The 14,402-nt window shown below is 48.2% G+C and overlaps 1 protein-coding gene across 2 annotated transcripts; it reads left to right on the top strand.

The window, feature by feature from the left end:
- Positions 1–2,531: 2,531 nt before the first annotated feature.
- LOC114601595 (kelch-like protein 31) lies at positions 2,532–13,207 on the top strand. 2 transcript variants are annotated; one of them, XM_028738887.2, is made up of 3 exons: positions 2,532–2,674; positions 8,917–10,123; positions 12,473–13,207. In XM_028738887.2, the coding sequence occupies exons 2-3, from the start codon at positions 8,934–8,936 to the stop codon at positions 13,203–13,205; spliced, it is 1,923 nt and encodes a 640-aa protein (XP_028594720.2). In that variant the 5' UTR covers positions 2,532–2,674; positions 8,917–8,933; the 3' UTR covers positions 13,206–13,207. The 2 variants fall into 2 exon arrangements, with proteins under 2 accessions (XP_028594720.2, XP_077788082.1); XM_077931956.1 differs by lacking the exon at positions 2,532–2,674 and adding an exon at positions 7,142–7,217.
- The last annotated feature ends 1,195 nt before the right edge of the window (positions 13,208–14,402 follow it).

Genomic DNA, 14,402 nt, shown 5'->3' with positions numbered 1-14,402 from the left:
TGGCATTTTCGTGCACTCTGGTTTCCATCACGGTGTTCTGTTGTACCAGAAGTGGTTTAGTCATGCTGGCCACATGACCCGGAAAACTGTCTGTGGTCCAACGCCGGCTCCCTCAGCCTGAACGTGAAATGAGCACCGCAACCCCAGTCGCCTTTGACTGGACTTATAATTATAATAATAATAATTTATTATTTATACCCCGCCCATCTGGCTGAGTTTCCCCAGCCACTCTGGGCAGCTCCAAATCAGTGTTAAAAACAGTACAGCGTTACATATTAAAAACTTCCCTGAACAGGGCTGCCTTAAGATGTCTTCTGAATGTCAGGTAATTATTTATCTTTTTGACATCTGATGGGAGGGCGTTCCACAGGGCGGGCGCCACTACCAAGAAGGCCCTCTGTCTGGTTCCCTGTAGCCTCACTTCTCGCAATGAGGGAACCGCCAGAAGGCCCTCGGCGCTGGATCTCAGTGTCCGGCTGAACGATGGGGGTGGAGACGCTCCTTCAGGTATACAGGACCGAGGCCGTTTAGGGCTTTAAAGGTCAGCACCAACACTTTGAATCGTGCTCGGAAACGTACTGGGAGCCAAAGCAGATCTCTCAGAACCAGTGTTATGTGGTCCCGGCGGCCACTCCCAGTCACCAGTCTAGCTGCCGCATTCTGGATTAATTGCAGTTTCCGGGTCACCTTCAAAGGTAGCCCCACGTAGAGCGCGTTGCAGTAGTCCAAGCGTGAGATAACTAGAGCATGCACCACTCTGGCGAGACAGTTCGCGGGCAGGTAGGGTCTTAGCCTGCGTACCAGGTGGAGCTGGTAGACAGCTGCCCTGGACACAGAGTTAACCTGCGCCTCCATGGACAGCTGTGAGTCCAAAATGACTCCCAGGCTGTGCACCTGGTCCTTCAGGGGCACAGTTACCCCATTCAAGACCAGGGAATCTCCCACACCAACCCGCTCCCTGTCCCCCCAAAACAGTACTTCTGTCTTGTCAGGATTCAACCTCAATCTGTTAGCCGCCATCCATCCTCCAACCGCCTCCAGGCACTCACACAGGACCTTCACCGCCTTCACTGGTTCTGATGTAAAGGAGAGGTAGAGCTGGGTGTCATCTTAACCGTCTAGGGGTCCTTTATCTTTTTACCTTATAAGACAGACAAATCTGAAACATATGGAGGGCTATAGGTAGGTTCCTTATCCCTGATTTTACCTCTTACTTCTTCATATGATGCAAAATTAATTTACAGACCTCACCATCACAAGATGTGGTGATGAATCTGTGGTCTGATCCAGTGGGACACTTTGTTCATGATAAAATTATGAGAAGCAGGGCCCTCTATTTCTTTTCCCAGGATGAGCCTCTTGCTTTTTAAAGAGATGATGATGTGCGGTGCCACTGCTGCCTAAGAACATAAGATGAACCTGCAGGATCAGGCCAAAGGCTCAACTACTCCAGCATCCTGTTTTCACAATGGCTGACCCACTGTCTGTGGAAAGCCTGCAAACTGGACATGAGTACAACAGCACTCAGCCCACCTGCCCAAGGCATGTGGCCGTTCTTCCCTGCTAAGTGGATGTGTGTACTCAAGGGCAGCAGCAGCACAGTGCCAAGGGCTCCCCAAAGTCTGGCACCAGAATTCTTCCCACCACGTCATTTTGCTGAATATGTAGTTCAAGCATGCATAATCAATCCTTCCAACAGACCAAGGCTATGTACACACCCCACATGACTTTCTCCAAAGAATCCTGGGAAGTGTAGTTTGTTAAGGGGTGCTGGGAATTGTAGTTCTGTGAGAGGTAAACTGCAGTTCCTAGTATTTTTGGGGGGGGGGAGCTATGTGCTTTAAACTAGGGACGCGGGTGGCGCTGTGGGTTAAAGCCTCAGCACCTAGGACTTGCCGATCGAAAGGTCGGCGGTTTGAATCCCCGCGGCGGGGTGCGCTCCCGTCATTCGGTCCCAGCGCCTGCCAACCTAGCAGTTCGAAAGCACCTTCGGGTGCAAGTAGATAAATAGGGACCGCTTACCAGCGGGAAGGTAAACGACGTTCCGTGTGCTGCGCTGGCTCGCCAGATGCAGCTTCTCACGCTGGCCACGTGAGAAGTGTCTGCGGACAGCGCTGGCTCCTGCCCTATAGAGTGAGATGAGCGCACAACCCTAGAGTCTGGCAAGACTGGCCCGTACGGGCAGGGGTACCTTCTATGTGCTTTAAGGAGTCCCTTACCTTTACCTTTAGTGTGTGCACAGCAAAGGTGATAAGTCAGTTGTTATTGGTTGGCATCCATCTATTATTATTATTTATTATTTTAATTATAATAATCATCACCCCCACATAACAAATAGCAGCTAAGACAGAGAATGGTGGCTTGCCTAAGACCACTGAATGCAATAGTCTTCAACCTCAGACCCACTTGGAGCCCAAACATTCATTTGGAGACCCATGTCTTTTTTTTTTTTAACCACATACTTGTATGGCAGTAGTGCGTCACTCCCATCAAGCTGGATGCAACTGGTGAGTTGATAAGGGTCGTCAGCTGGCCAGGCTGAATTGGGAAAGGAGGAGGAGGGACAGGGTAGCTGCTACATTTTGGACGTCTGCCTGGGTTCCCGAGTGCCTCTTAGCTTGTGCAGCGTACAGGCATTGGTTGCTATACCCTCCACTGGATCAGCCTCTTGAAGGTAGGGAGCAAAGGCCCTTCTGTCTGTCTGTCTGTCCTGAACCAACCAGCTTGCCCATTTCTACTTTAATATTTGCAGAGTAGTTTATGGATCACTTGAGCTCTTAAAAAGTTGGGTGCAGATGGAACAAAGCGAGTCCTTCTTAAGAGAAAGAAACATTAGCTGTGTGAGTGACTGGAATGTGGAAAAAACAACAGGAGAAGGCTTAGATTTCCGTTGCCTAAAACCTACAATTTTTCAAGATTTCAGGGTGGGGGAACAAAATACAAACTCAGGCTATTTATCGACACAAAGTCATCACTCCAAAAAAGTAAATATGACCCAGAATGGCCATAGCAGTATTTTAGCTAAGCTAGAGGTGGGCAGAAAAAAATAGATTGGAGGGGAAGGTCTCGTAATGGACAATTTCTGGTTCTTAGGATTCTTGCAAAGAATGCTAGACTCAGTAGTCTTTGGCCTGATCTAGCAAGACACTTCTTTATGTTCTAAGTAAACGTATCATTTAGCATGCTCAGTATCACCTGACACTGATTACTTATGCCTTAACTGTTAAGAGATACTGAGTGTGCACTCTCGCTTTATAAATTTAACACATGTTGGTGGCCATGAGTGAGGGATTCTAAGCAGAGGGAGGGAGGACTGCAACACATAAAACATATTATTCTAACCCGGATCTAATCTGCCGGTGCGGCTTAAAAATGGTCAACAAAGGTAATGTCCAAAAAGGCAGCAGGTGGGGGGAGAAGGAATATAGATATAGAACAGTTGAGGATGTCCTGAGACGGGTACCTACAGTGTTCTGAAAACTCAAAGCAGGAGATAAATGCTAATTATTATTTTATTAAAACATGAACAGAATAAAGATCCAGATTCCAAACATTGTGGTGCAATAGGTTTTGTACTGTGTGTTGTGTGTATATGATATTTAGTCAACAAAGTAGTAACTTTGCACATAATTCTGCTATTGATAGGGATTTACACTGGCAAATTGAGTTGGATGTGCTGGATCCAGATTGACGGCATGTTCCTATACTCAGAAGTAAGTCTCATTGAGTTCAGCGGGTTTATTCTCCACTTAAGGGGCACAGGATTGCAGTTTAAGTCTGCAAGCCAATCACATTGACTTAAACTTTTCATATTGATTTAAATGAGACCAAAGTGCCACTTGGTTAGTCTGGATCCAAGCCTGTATTCTGCAGTGTAATTCAAAAGTGCATTTGCTTTCAGAAAGTGACATTTTCAATTGGGCTTTGCTGTTGTTTTGGCTAGAAACTTCAATAGAGAGTTGGAAAGGAAAGGGGGAATCCCTGGGAAATGAGAATGATGGCTCATATAAGCATTTCCACCAAGGCAGGAATCAGCACCCATCTCCATGCAAATGCTTAGGCAAGCCATATGGTTTGTGCAGCAGTGAATGGTATGTCAGCTAGTAGCCCCATAGATAAGCCTACAATGAACTTCACATAGTTGATGCTGCTGTTGCTGTTTTTAATAGTTATTGCATTACAGTGTTTCAAAATTTTTTGTTATCTAGCTTGTTTTTTGGCTTATATTGGAGGCACACACTTCACTCACTCCCACTAAAAATATGGATCCCTTTTAGAACACTAATAAGAGCTCTGCTGGATCAGAGCAAGGGTCCATCTAGGTCAGATTCCAGTTTCTTACACTGGCCAGACAAATGCTGACAAGCAAAACATGGAAGCAAGAATCCTCACCTGTCATTTGCCCCCACCCCGGCAGCTGTTATTCATTAATAGGTAGACTATATCTAGATGGGGAGGTTCTCTTCAGCTGCCATAGCTAATACCTTAGGGCTCAATTGCACCATCTCCATGAATGTAATTAATGTTCTATGATATAAGCACATAAGAGCAGTCCTGCTGGATCAGATCAAGGAACCACCTGGTCCACAGTGTTTTATACATCACCGGCCAGATGTACACCTGTAATGCAGGGCCCTGTCAGGAAAAAGTGCATCCCTATTCCTCCCAATTGCTGCTCAATGGACACAGAGTAGTGGAGGCATCCAATGTAATGGCTCAAGCTGGAATCCTTGGCACACTTACCTAGGAGTAAATACCACTGAACTCAATTTACTTTTAAGTAGAAGGGGAAGGGATGTAGCTCAGTGGTAGAGCATCTGCTTTCAATGCAGAAGGTCCCAGGTTCAGTCCCTGACAAGGGCTGAGAGTGTCCCTTGTCTGAAACTGTGGAGAGCCACTGCCAGTCAGTATAGATAATGTTGAGCTAGATGGACCAATGGTCTGATTCAGTATAAGGTGGCTTTCCTATGTACATATCAGGTTGTACCATATATTTTTCAAAACACACATTACAGTGCAATTGTAGATGGATCTTCTCAGAAGTGTTTTGGTTTTTTTAAACAGCCTATTGAGTTCAAGGGGCTTACTCCCTGGAAAGTGCCTTAGCACTGCAGTCTCAGATCCTGCTTGCGGCACGCTAGCACATCCCAGTTTTGGACTCGCATTGCCTTTACAGATTTTGCACACCATTTTTGTCCCCAGACCGAAGTACAACTACCACAAAACAATAAAATCAATTTAGGAACAAGCAACCCCACTAGGAAAAGTGTGTGGGGAAGGGGGAACCAGTAGCATCATAAATGCAACCTTGGGAAACAGACAGCATGGAAAGCATGTCTAAATAAGTCTGCTTGGGACATTTTCCTAAAGACTGGGAGGAAAGAGGTAGGGAAGAATTTCCAGAGCCCGTTCTGTGTACTCTCCAATTGCACATCAGATGGTGGTAAGATGCAGAGAAAAGCCTCTTCAGAAAGTCTTCACTGGTGAGCAGAGTCCTGCGGAGGGAGCAAGGGGAAGAGTCCTTCACAGACCCAAGCTGTGTACTTAGAACTGGGCTTCAAAAAATACACTGAGGGCCACCTTTACCTTTACTAAGTAGATACAGAGTCTGTCAATAAGGAGTCTGTGGCAGTAGCAGAGTATAGTTGTCCAACAGTTTTCAGAGTCAGCAGAGGATGTTGCAGTGGTCCAACCTACATGTAATCAAAGCATGTGTAATTGTGGCTCAATCTGCCTTCTGCAAGAAGGGTCACAGCTAGCACCTTAGTCACAAATGCACAAAGCACACTCTGTGGCCACAGCAACAACCTGCCCTCCAGCAGCAGGGCTGGGTCCAGAAACACTGTCAGACTGAAAGCCTGATCTTTCAGAGGGTGTGCTACTCCATCTAGATCCTTAACGCTTACAAATGTCCGCAGATTAAGTTCCTATTAAAGGCACAGCTACAAAGGCTGGTAAAAAAGTTGGCAACCCTAGCCTAGGACTTTGCTTCCTCCCCATCCTGTTCTAAGAATTGCCAATTGCTTAACCCTCCAGAAATTTGATCTTTATGTCCAGCTCTGAGAGATGCAAGACAGAGAGGCACTTCGGCTATTTCTGGCCTGTAACAAACAGGTTTGTCACCCAGGAGCTCAGATCTCCTTCCCTCCCCCCCCCCCCCCCAGCGGAGGGAAGGGAAGGTGGACAGAAACAGCTGAGAAACATTAGCAATAAGCCGTCCTGCCTGTGGAGGGTGAGAATCTGTATGCACGCTCAGTTCAGATATCAAATGCAGTCATGCAGCATGTCCCAAGTCATGAAGTCCACACGTGGCAGGCCTTGATGGAAGGAATTATTACAGGAGGGTAGACCAACCTTTTCTCTGTGTTGTGGAAGATGCCTGTCTTGCCCAGAGACACAGCCTATGCTTTCACTTACACGCAACAGCCTAAATCGTATATTCTATTCTCCCACAATGGGTTTCTGCAAAAAGAACTGTACAGAGCTGGAGTAGCTAAGTAACTGGAAGTTTGGGCAGTAAGGGAGCAACTCCCTGGTTCAAATCACACCACAGCTATGAGCTCCCTTGATTGACCTGGGCCAAGCTACTATTTTAAAGCCTCAGGCCCACCCTGCCAGCTTTGTGCTGTGATAGGAATTTTATGTTATTAGATATATGGTAATGTTCATAAGCGTACCAACCAAGCACATACATAGATCAGCACAGGAAGGCCAACCTGGAACCATTTTTATTCCTAAACTGACCAAATCTTTTCTCTGCAAGGTCAAAATAGAAAAGCCTCCCCATTGTCTTTTCCTTCACAAATCCTGTCTTAAGGGTATGTCTGTGTTTGAATAGGGTGTGAGCCTGTGACCTGGCCCAGGAACTAAGTATTTATCATTACAAAAGACTGGCCAGGCTACCCAGGAAATCCAATCAAGTAACCTGCCAGACAGGAGATAAACAAGAACAGGAGAAAAACAATATTAAAATTTCTATTTTGGACCGCCTTTTCTGTGATGTAGGTGTGATGTATCTGAGGGGTGGTCTTAGGTCACACCCCTTCTGTGATGTATGTATGATGTTTCTGGGGGTGGCAATTTCAAAAGTCTTTATAAGGCCTTGCACGCCATTTTTCTGGGTCTCTCCTCTCTCCTGCAGGTGAGGGGAGCACCCTGTAGCAACAGATCAATAAAGGCCAAGCCTACAGGCTGCTGTTTTGCTCCAAGTAATCCTGGTTGGTGCCTTTGTTTTTTGTCCCAGGGAGCCCTCAGATTTTTCCATTAACAGTGCTAGGACAGTAATAATACTGGCCCAGTATTATTATAGTATTATAATACTGGACACGGGTGGCGCTGTGAGTTAAACCACAGACCCTAGGGCTTGCCAATTGGAAGGTCGGCGGTTCAAATCCCTGCGACGGGGTGGGCTCCCTTTGCTCAGTCCCTGTTCCTGCCAACCTAGCAGTTCGAAAGCACATCAAAGTGCAAGTAGATAAATAGGTACCGCTCTGGCGGGAAGGTAAACGGCGTTTCCGTGTGCTGCTCTGGTTCGCCAGAAGCAGCTTAGTCATGCTGGTCACATGACCGGAAGCTGTATGCAGGCTCCCTCGGCCAATAAAGTGAGATGAGCGCCGCAACCCCAGAGTCGTCCGCAACAGGACCTAACGGTCAGGGGTCCCTTTACCTTTACTTTACAGGAACACAGGAGGCTGCTTTCTGCCCAGTCAACCCACTGGTCCAACCAGCTCAGTATTGTCTGATCCAGGGATCGGCCTGTTCAGCCCAAAGACCATGTTCCCTTCCTGGCAACTTTCCAGGGGGCCACAAATCAGTGAGAGCTAGTCTGGTGGGTCACTTGGTTAGAGTGTCAGACTACCAGGTTTTGATCTCCCTCGGCCTGAAGCCCCCTGGGTGACTCTGAGTCAGAAACTGCCTATCAGCCTAACCGACCTCACAGGGTTGTTGTGAGGATAAAAGGGGGGGGGGGAGGACTAAGTATGTCACCTTGAGATCCTTGGAGGGAACGGTGGGATATAAATGCAACAAATAAAATACCATTGGGGGGGATGGGCAGAGGCAAAAGTGGTCAGAGCAATAAATGTTAATTTTAGCTTTGTAAAATATGCTAGTTTATCCATACATCCACAAACCCCTCCTCTAGCCCCCATCCAAGTAAGTAAGAGGCATTCGCAGAAGTCAAAGAAATTCCAGCATGGGCGTAGCCAGGATTTTTTTTTGGGGGGGGGAGGACTTTTGTTGGGAGGTGGCAGAACTGACGTGATTAGTCAGGAAGTTAAGTAGTTCTATTGTTTTATTTGATCTGGGGGGGACCTCCCCATAGGCATAGCCATGGGGGGCAGCTGCCCCCCCTAAATCAATGAAAATACATAGCAAACTGAGGTACTGCCCCCCCTTAAGAAAAGGCCTGCCCCCCCAACAAAAATGCTGGCTACACCCATGGAGCTCCCCGCCCGCCCCCCGGCTATGCCCATGAATTCCAGCTAGGCAAAAATACCCAAGGAGAGTATGAAGTAGGGCATGTGAGAGGTGTGGCCTGGGGAGAGAGGGTGTGGCTAAGAATGGGTTGTGGCCTCGAGACAGTCCCAAGGGCCTTAGAGAAACGGGGGGGGGGGGGGTAGAATGCATTTGGCTCCTAGATTAGGGCCACATCTAAATGCAATTGCAGTTGATAGTAGAGGCATAAGGAACCTTTAGCCCTCCAGATGTTGCTGAACTTCAGCTCCCATTTCCCCTGGCAATTGGCCATGCATCCTGGGGCTGATAGGAATTGTAGTTCAGCAACATCTGGAGGGCCACAGGTTCCCCACTCTTGTCTCTTTCAAATTCCTCCATCCATTTTGTGCAGGAGGCCAATATATATGTCACCTATGCTATTCCTTTACAAAGCAGCGTTCTCCTTAATACACCTTACAGGCCACGCTTCCGCTCCAATGGCACCCAAGAAGAAAGCCCCAAAGAAGAGCAAGCCGTCGAAGGCGGAGACGTCTACGAATGTCACCATGGTAGAGGACTCTTCTCTTGACATTGACCATCATCAGCAACTGGACGGTTTGTTTGAAAATGGTTCAGGTGGCTTCCTCTGCACTGCCACAGAAGTCACAAATCCTAGCCACGGAACCAGTGTCCTGGAGGAGATGAGCCTCATGCACCAGGAGCGTTTCCTCTGTGACCTCACTATCGTCACAAAAACAAAATCCTTCAGCGTTCACAAGTTGGTCATGTCTTCCTGCAGTGAGTTTTTCAGAAGCCTGCTGAAAAAAGACCCAAACCTTCAACAGGTGGACCTCAAAGATGCCTCCTCCTTAGGCTTGGCTACTGCCATTGCCTACACCTACACCGGAAAGCTGAACCTTTCTCTGTACACCATTGGGAGCACCATTTCCATAGCCAGCCGCCTGAGGATGTATGCTCTGCTCAACATGTGCACCGACTTCCTCATCCAGGAGATGAATGTGGAAAACTGGATGTACATCGCCAACCTGGCAGACACCTACAATCTCAGCCAGGCGAAGGATGCTGCAAGGAAGTTCATCCGGGAATGCTTCCTGGAGTTCTCCGACACTGAACAGTTCATGAAACTCACCTTTGATCAGCTCAACGAGCTGCTGATGGATGACAACCTTCAGTTCCCCAATGAGGTGGTGGTCTTTCAGATCGTCATGAAATGGATCGAGTTTGATCCCAAGAGGATCAAACACGCCGCCGACCTCCTGAACAATGTCCGATTTGGCACGATCCCGGCTCACGACTTGATCAACTACATCCAGCCTGTGCCATGCATGATGCAGAACCCGGAATGCCACAAGCTCCTGGTAGACGCTATGAATTACCACTTGTTACCTTATCAGCAAAATGACCTCCAGTCCAGAAGGACCAAGATTCGAGGAAGCCGTAAAGTGTTGCTCATGGTTGGGGGCCGCCCGTGCTCGGCCGAGAAAGCTCTTAGCAAAGATGTAAGCTACAGAGATCAAGAAGGAAACTGGAATAAGCTAACAGAGATGCCCACCAAATGTTTTAACCAGTGTGTTGTGGTGATGGATGGATTCCTCTATGTGGCTGGTGGAGAGGATCAAACTGATGCCCGGAACCAGGCAAAGCATGCAGTTAACAACCTGTGCAGGTAATGGGGAGGTTGCACCTAGATTGACACTGTCTATAGGGTTCCCAAGCAGGGGTCTTCCTCATGCCTGAAATCTTCTAAATCCATGTTGGGGTATCCATGGCCCAACTCCAATTCCTATTATCCCCAGCCATCATGGACAATGGTTTTGGGAGCTGTAGTCCAGCAACATCTGAAGAGGCCAGCAGTTTCCCAGCCCTGGATATACCGGGGTCACCTGCCAGAGGCACAAGGAGGCAGAACAACAAATGTGAATTTTACCTTTGTACAGTAGACTAGTTTCTGTACACCCAGCCTTCTCTATCCTCTGTCTAGGCAAGCAAGAGGCATTGTCAAAGCTCAAAGACACATTCCAGCCAGAAAAAAAATCCAAAGACAGAATGAAGTGGGGCAGGTGAGAGGTGTGGCCTGGGGAGCGTCCCACGGGCCAAGTAGAGATCCAGTGGGCTGTACGTGGCCCCTGGGGCTGAGGTTCTCCACACCCGATGTATAAACTGCCTCACAGGGCAGAGAAAATGAACCTCAATTTAAAAATAACATCACTAAATAAAAATCACATATAGGTAGGTAGACAGATAGATCTGAATATCAGTATTGATCTCTAAATGCTTGTGTAAGAAGCCATATTTTAAGTTGGCTTCTTAATGACAGTCCTGTAGATGTCTTACATACTTTAAGAGTCAAGGCATTCTAAAGCTGGGGGGCGGGACGTGTTTCACTGCTGAAACCATATAACACCGGTCTTGAAAGACCTACATTGGCTCCCAGTACGTTTCCGAGCACAATTCAAAGTGTTGGTGCTGACCTTTAAAGCCCTAAACGGCCTCGGTCCAATATATCTGAAGGAGCGTCTCCTCCCCCATCGTTCTGCCCGGACACTGAAGTCCAGCTCCGAGGGCCTTCTGGTGGTTCCCTCACTGCGAGAGGCCAAGTTACAGGGAACAAGGCAGAGGGCCTTCTCGGTAGTGGCACCCGCCCTGTGGAACGCCCTCCCATCAGATGTCAAAGCGATAAACATCTACCTGACATTCAGAAGACATCTGAAGGCAGCCCTGTTCAGGGAAGTTTTTAATATGTGACATTTTAGTGTATCTTTCATCTTTGTTGGAAGCCGCCCAGAATGGCTGGGGAAACCCAGCCAGATGGGCGGGGTACAAATAATAAATTATTATTCTTATTCTTATTCTTATTATGAAAAGGTCAATTTCAGGGCAAACAGCTAACAAGGCTGGAAGGGTTTGGATGGTGAGATGGACTAGGTGTGTGGAAGAAAAGACTATCCCTGGGTGCTAGGGCTGCATGCTGCCGCCAGTATTGGAGGGAAGATGCCTCTGAAGACCAGTTTCTGGGAATCACAAGTGGGGAGAGTTGCTAGTGCACTCTTTCTCCATAGGCATCTGGTTGGCCACTGGGAACAGGCTGCTGAGCTAGATGGGCATTTGGGCTGATTCAGCAGCCAGGCTCTTCTTATATTATGTTCCTATGGACAGGGGAAGGTACTTATTTCTAACCCTGATTTTTATTGAGGACAGAAGCCTAAGGCATGTCACAAAACATTATTTCATGGGTGAGAGAGACATTATAATAGACATCTGTTTGAGCCAAAAAATTAAGGGGCACAACAGGCAGAAGAACTTGAGATGTGTTTTGAGTCAGTAGGTCTTTCCCCCCAGGGGCACCTAGAAAAAAGGAATGTTCTCTATGACTCTGGGCTTAGTGGTCTTATGGCCCTGCTGCATTTATTCACAGTGGATGCTCAGGTTGCGAATGTGATCCGTGCAGGAGGCACGTTCGCAACCCGCAGCATTCACAACCGGTGCCGCGTCTGCACACACGTGGATCACAATTTGGTCTTCTGCGCATGCGTGTGTGCCAAAACCCAGAAGTAACCCATCTGGTACTTCCGGGTTCGGCGCAGTACGCAACCTGAAGTGTCTATAACCCGAGGTATGACTGTATTTAGAAAATGTATAACTGGTATAAGGTATAAATGTATAAGTTAACTGGTCTCAGGTTTGCTAGTTGAGGAGTGGGACCGCAAACTGTTACCCTGACAGCCTCACTAGGCAAACTCAGATCCCCTGCTTCAACCACACATAAGAAGCCAACACAGCAACACCTGTGGAGCCTGCTGGATCAGCCCAATGGTCCATTAAATACAGCATCCTCTTCTCACAGTGGCCAAGCAGATGCCCATGGGAAACCCACAAGCAGGCCCCAAGCACAAGAGCACTCTCTCCTCCTGCAGTTCCCATCAGCTGGTATTCAGGGGCATTACTGCTTCCAACTATGGAGACAGAGCATAGCCATCACAATGGCGACAATGACAAACTCTCTTCCCCTCTGCAGGTATGATCCTCGTTTCGGCACCTGGCTGCACTTGGCCAGCATGTCGCACAGAAGAACTCACTTCAGCCTCAGCGCATTCAATGGGAACCTCTATGCCATCGGGGGACGTAATGCCAAGGGGACCCTAGTCTCTCTTGAATGCTACATCCCTTCGGCCAACACCTGGCATGCCAAAGCCAACATGGACTTGCCCCGCTGCTGCCATGCCAGCGTGGTCATCGATGGCAAGATCCTGGTGACGGGCGGCTACGTCAACAACGCCTACTCCCGTACCGTCTGCAGCTATGACCCCGCCACAGATTCATGGCGAGACGGGGCATGGCTGAGCAGCCCCCGAGGCTGGCACTGCGCTGCCACCTTAGCAGACCGCGCCTACGTCCTGGGCGGCAGCCAGTTGGGTCCCCGGGGGGAGAGGGTGGACGTCATCCCTGTGGAGTGCTACAACCCTTCCACGAACCAGTGGAGCCACATGGCCCCTCTGCCCACCGGCTTGAGCATGGCAGGGGTGGCCACCCTCGGTGGGCAGATCTTGGTTGTCGGTGGTTGGAATGAGAGTGGGAAAAAGTATCAGAAGAGCATCCACGCCTACAATCCGGACCTGAACGAATGGACAGAGGAAGGAGAACTTTCCGAAGGCACCGTGGGGGTCTCCTGCTGCACCATCGCCCTTCCGCACTCAAGCACCAGGGGCTCCAGAGCCAGCTCAGCTGCCTCAGCAACGGTCAGCATTTAAGGGCGAGAATGGAGGAAACAGTCAGAACTGGCCTCAGCTGGCATGATCAAGGGGTTCACAAGAACATCGAAATACTTCTTTAAAAATCTCATTTAAGCCTTGGTTTTGCCAGCTTCCAGGAGATAAATATTTTACCTGTAGAGCAGGTGTGGGCAGTTCTTGGTCCTCTGAATGTTGCAGAAATACAAACCTCATCATCCCTGGCCACTGGCCATGCTTGCTGAGGCTGATGGGAATTGTAGTTCAGCAACACTTCCAAGGCCAAAGGTCCCCCAAACTTGCTTTAGAGAATGAGCCCTGTCTTACTGCAGCAGGGGAGGCTCACCTGCAGCCCTCCAGGTGTTATTGGACAACCCCCATCCTTGACTGTTGGGGCTAATGGGGTGCAAGAGCATCTGGAGGGCCACCAATTAGTTACCCATGTACTATAGCTTACCTCACAGAAAAATAAGTAACAGGGCTGAATACAGCACCTCCTTCCCATGGTTTTACTTTCATAACACTTTTAAAGCACAATTTCTGGTCCCTCAAGTGAAACCTGAAGACGTCATTTGAACTGAAACATAACTCCCCATCCCCCAGCTTCTACCCCCAAATATCACCACCAGTTTTTTAAAAGAAAGGTGTGACCCTTAAGGCCTACTTTGAATGAACTGCGTCACTGAGATATAGGATCCCTGAGGTCTAAATTAAAAATCTGAAGTACACTTTACAAATTTGTGTTGTGTCGTCTATGTGGTGTGGAACTTTGAAAGTGTGTTCTGTTAACCAATGACTCTTGAAGTTTTCAAGGAAGGGATTTAGGCTGCAAATCCTGCACTCTCATACCTAGCTTTGGCACTGCCCATTCAGGCCCTTACAGTTTTACAGCCTCCCCATCCCCAGAGTACCACCCATAAGAACAAAAGGGTTTCTCATCAAACCTTTTACATTAATAATTTCTCTTTCACGCCATGCCTCAAGGAAGTACGTTGCTAGGGGACAGAATAATTATGAGAGGCAAATGAAGCTGAGTTAATTGCAGGGTGGTTGACAGCACTTTCCCCCACCACCCTGGGCAAAGCGGGCACGTGTGCTTGGAAGTGTTTGTACTGAGCTGAATCAAACACAGGGGATTGTACAATTGTGGTGACAGCCTTTTGTACAAGGCAGCATAAGCCTCCCAAGAAAAAGTGCAACCATTACAGAGGAAGGCAC

This window comes from Podarcis muralis, chromosome 7 (genome assembly GCF_964188315.1).
Source record: "Podarcis muralis chromosome 7, rPodMur119.hap1.1, whole genome shotgun sequence".
NCBI classification, from domain to species: domain Eukaryota; kingdom Metazoa; phylum Chordata; class Lepidosauria; order Squamata; family Lacertidae; genus Podarcis; species Podarcis muralis.
Note: the sequence above shows the minus strand (reverse complement) of the source record. Positions and strands in the feature narration are given on the sequence as shown.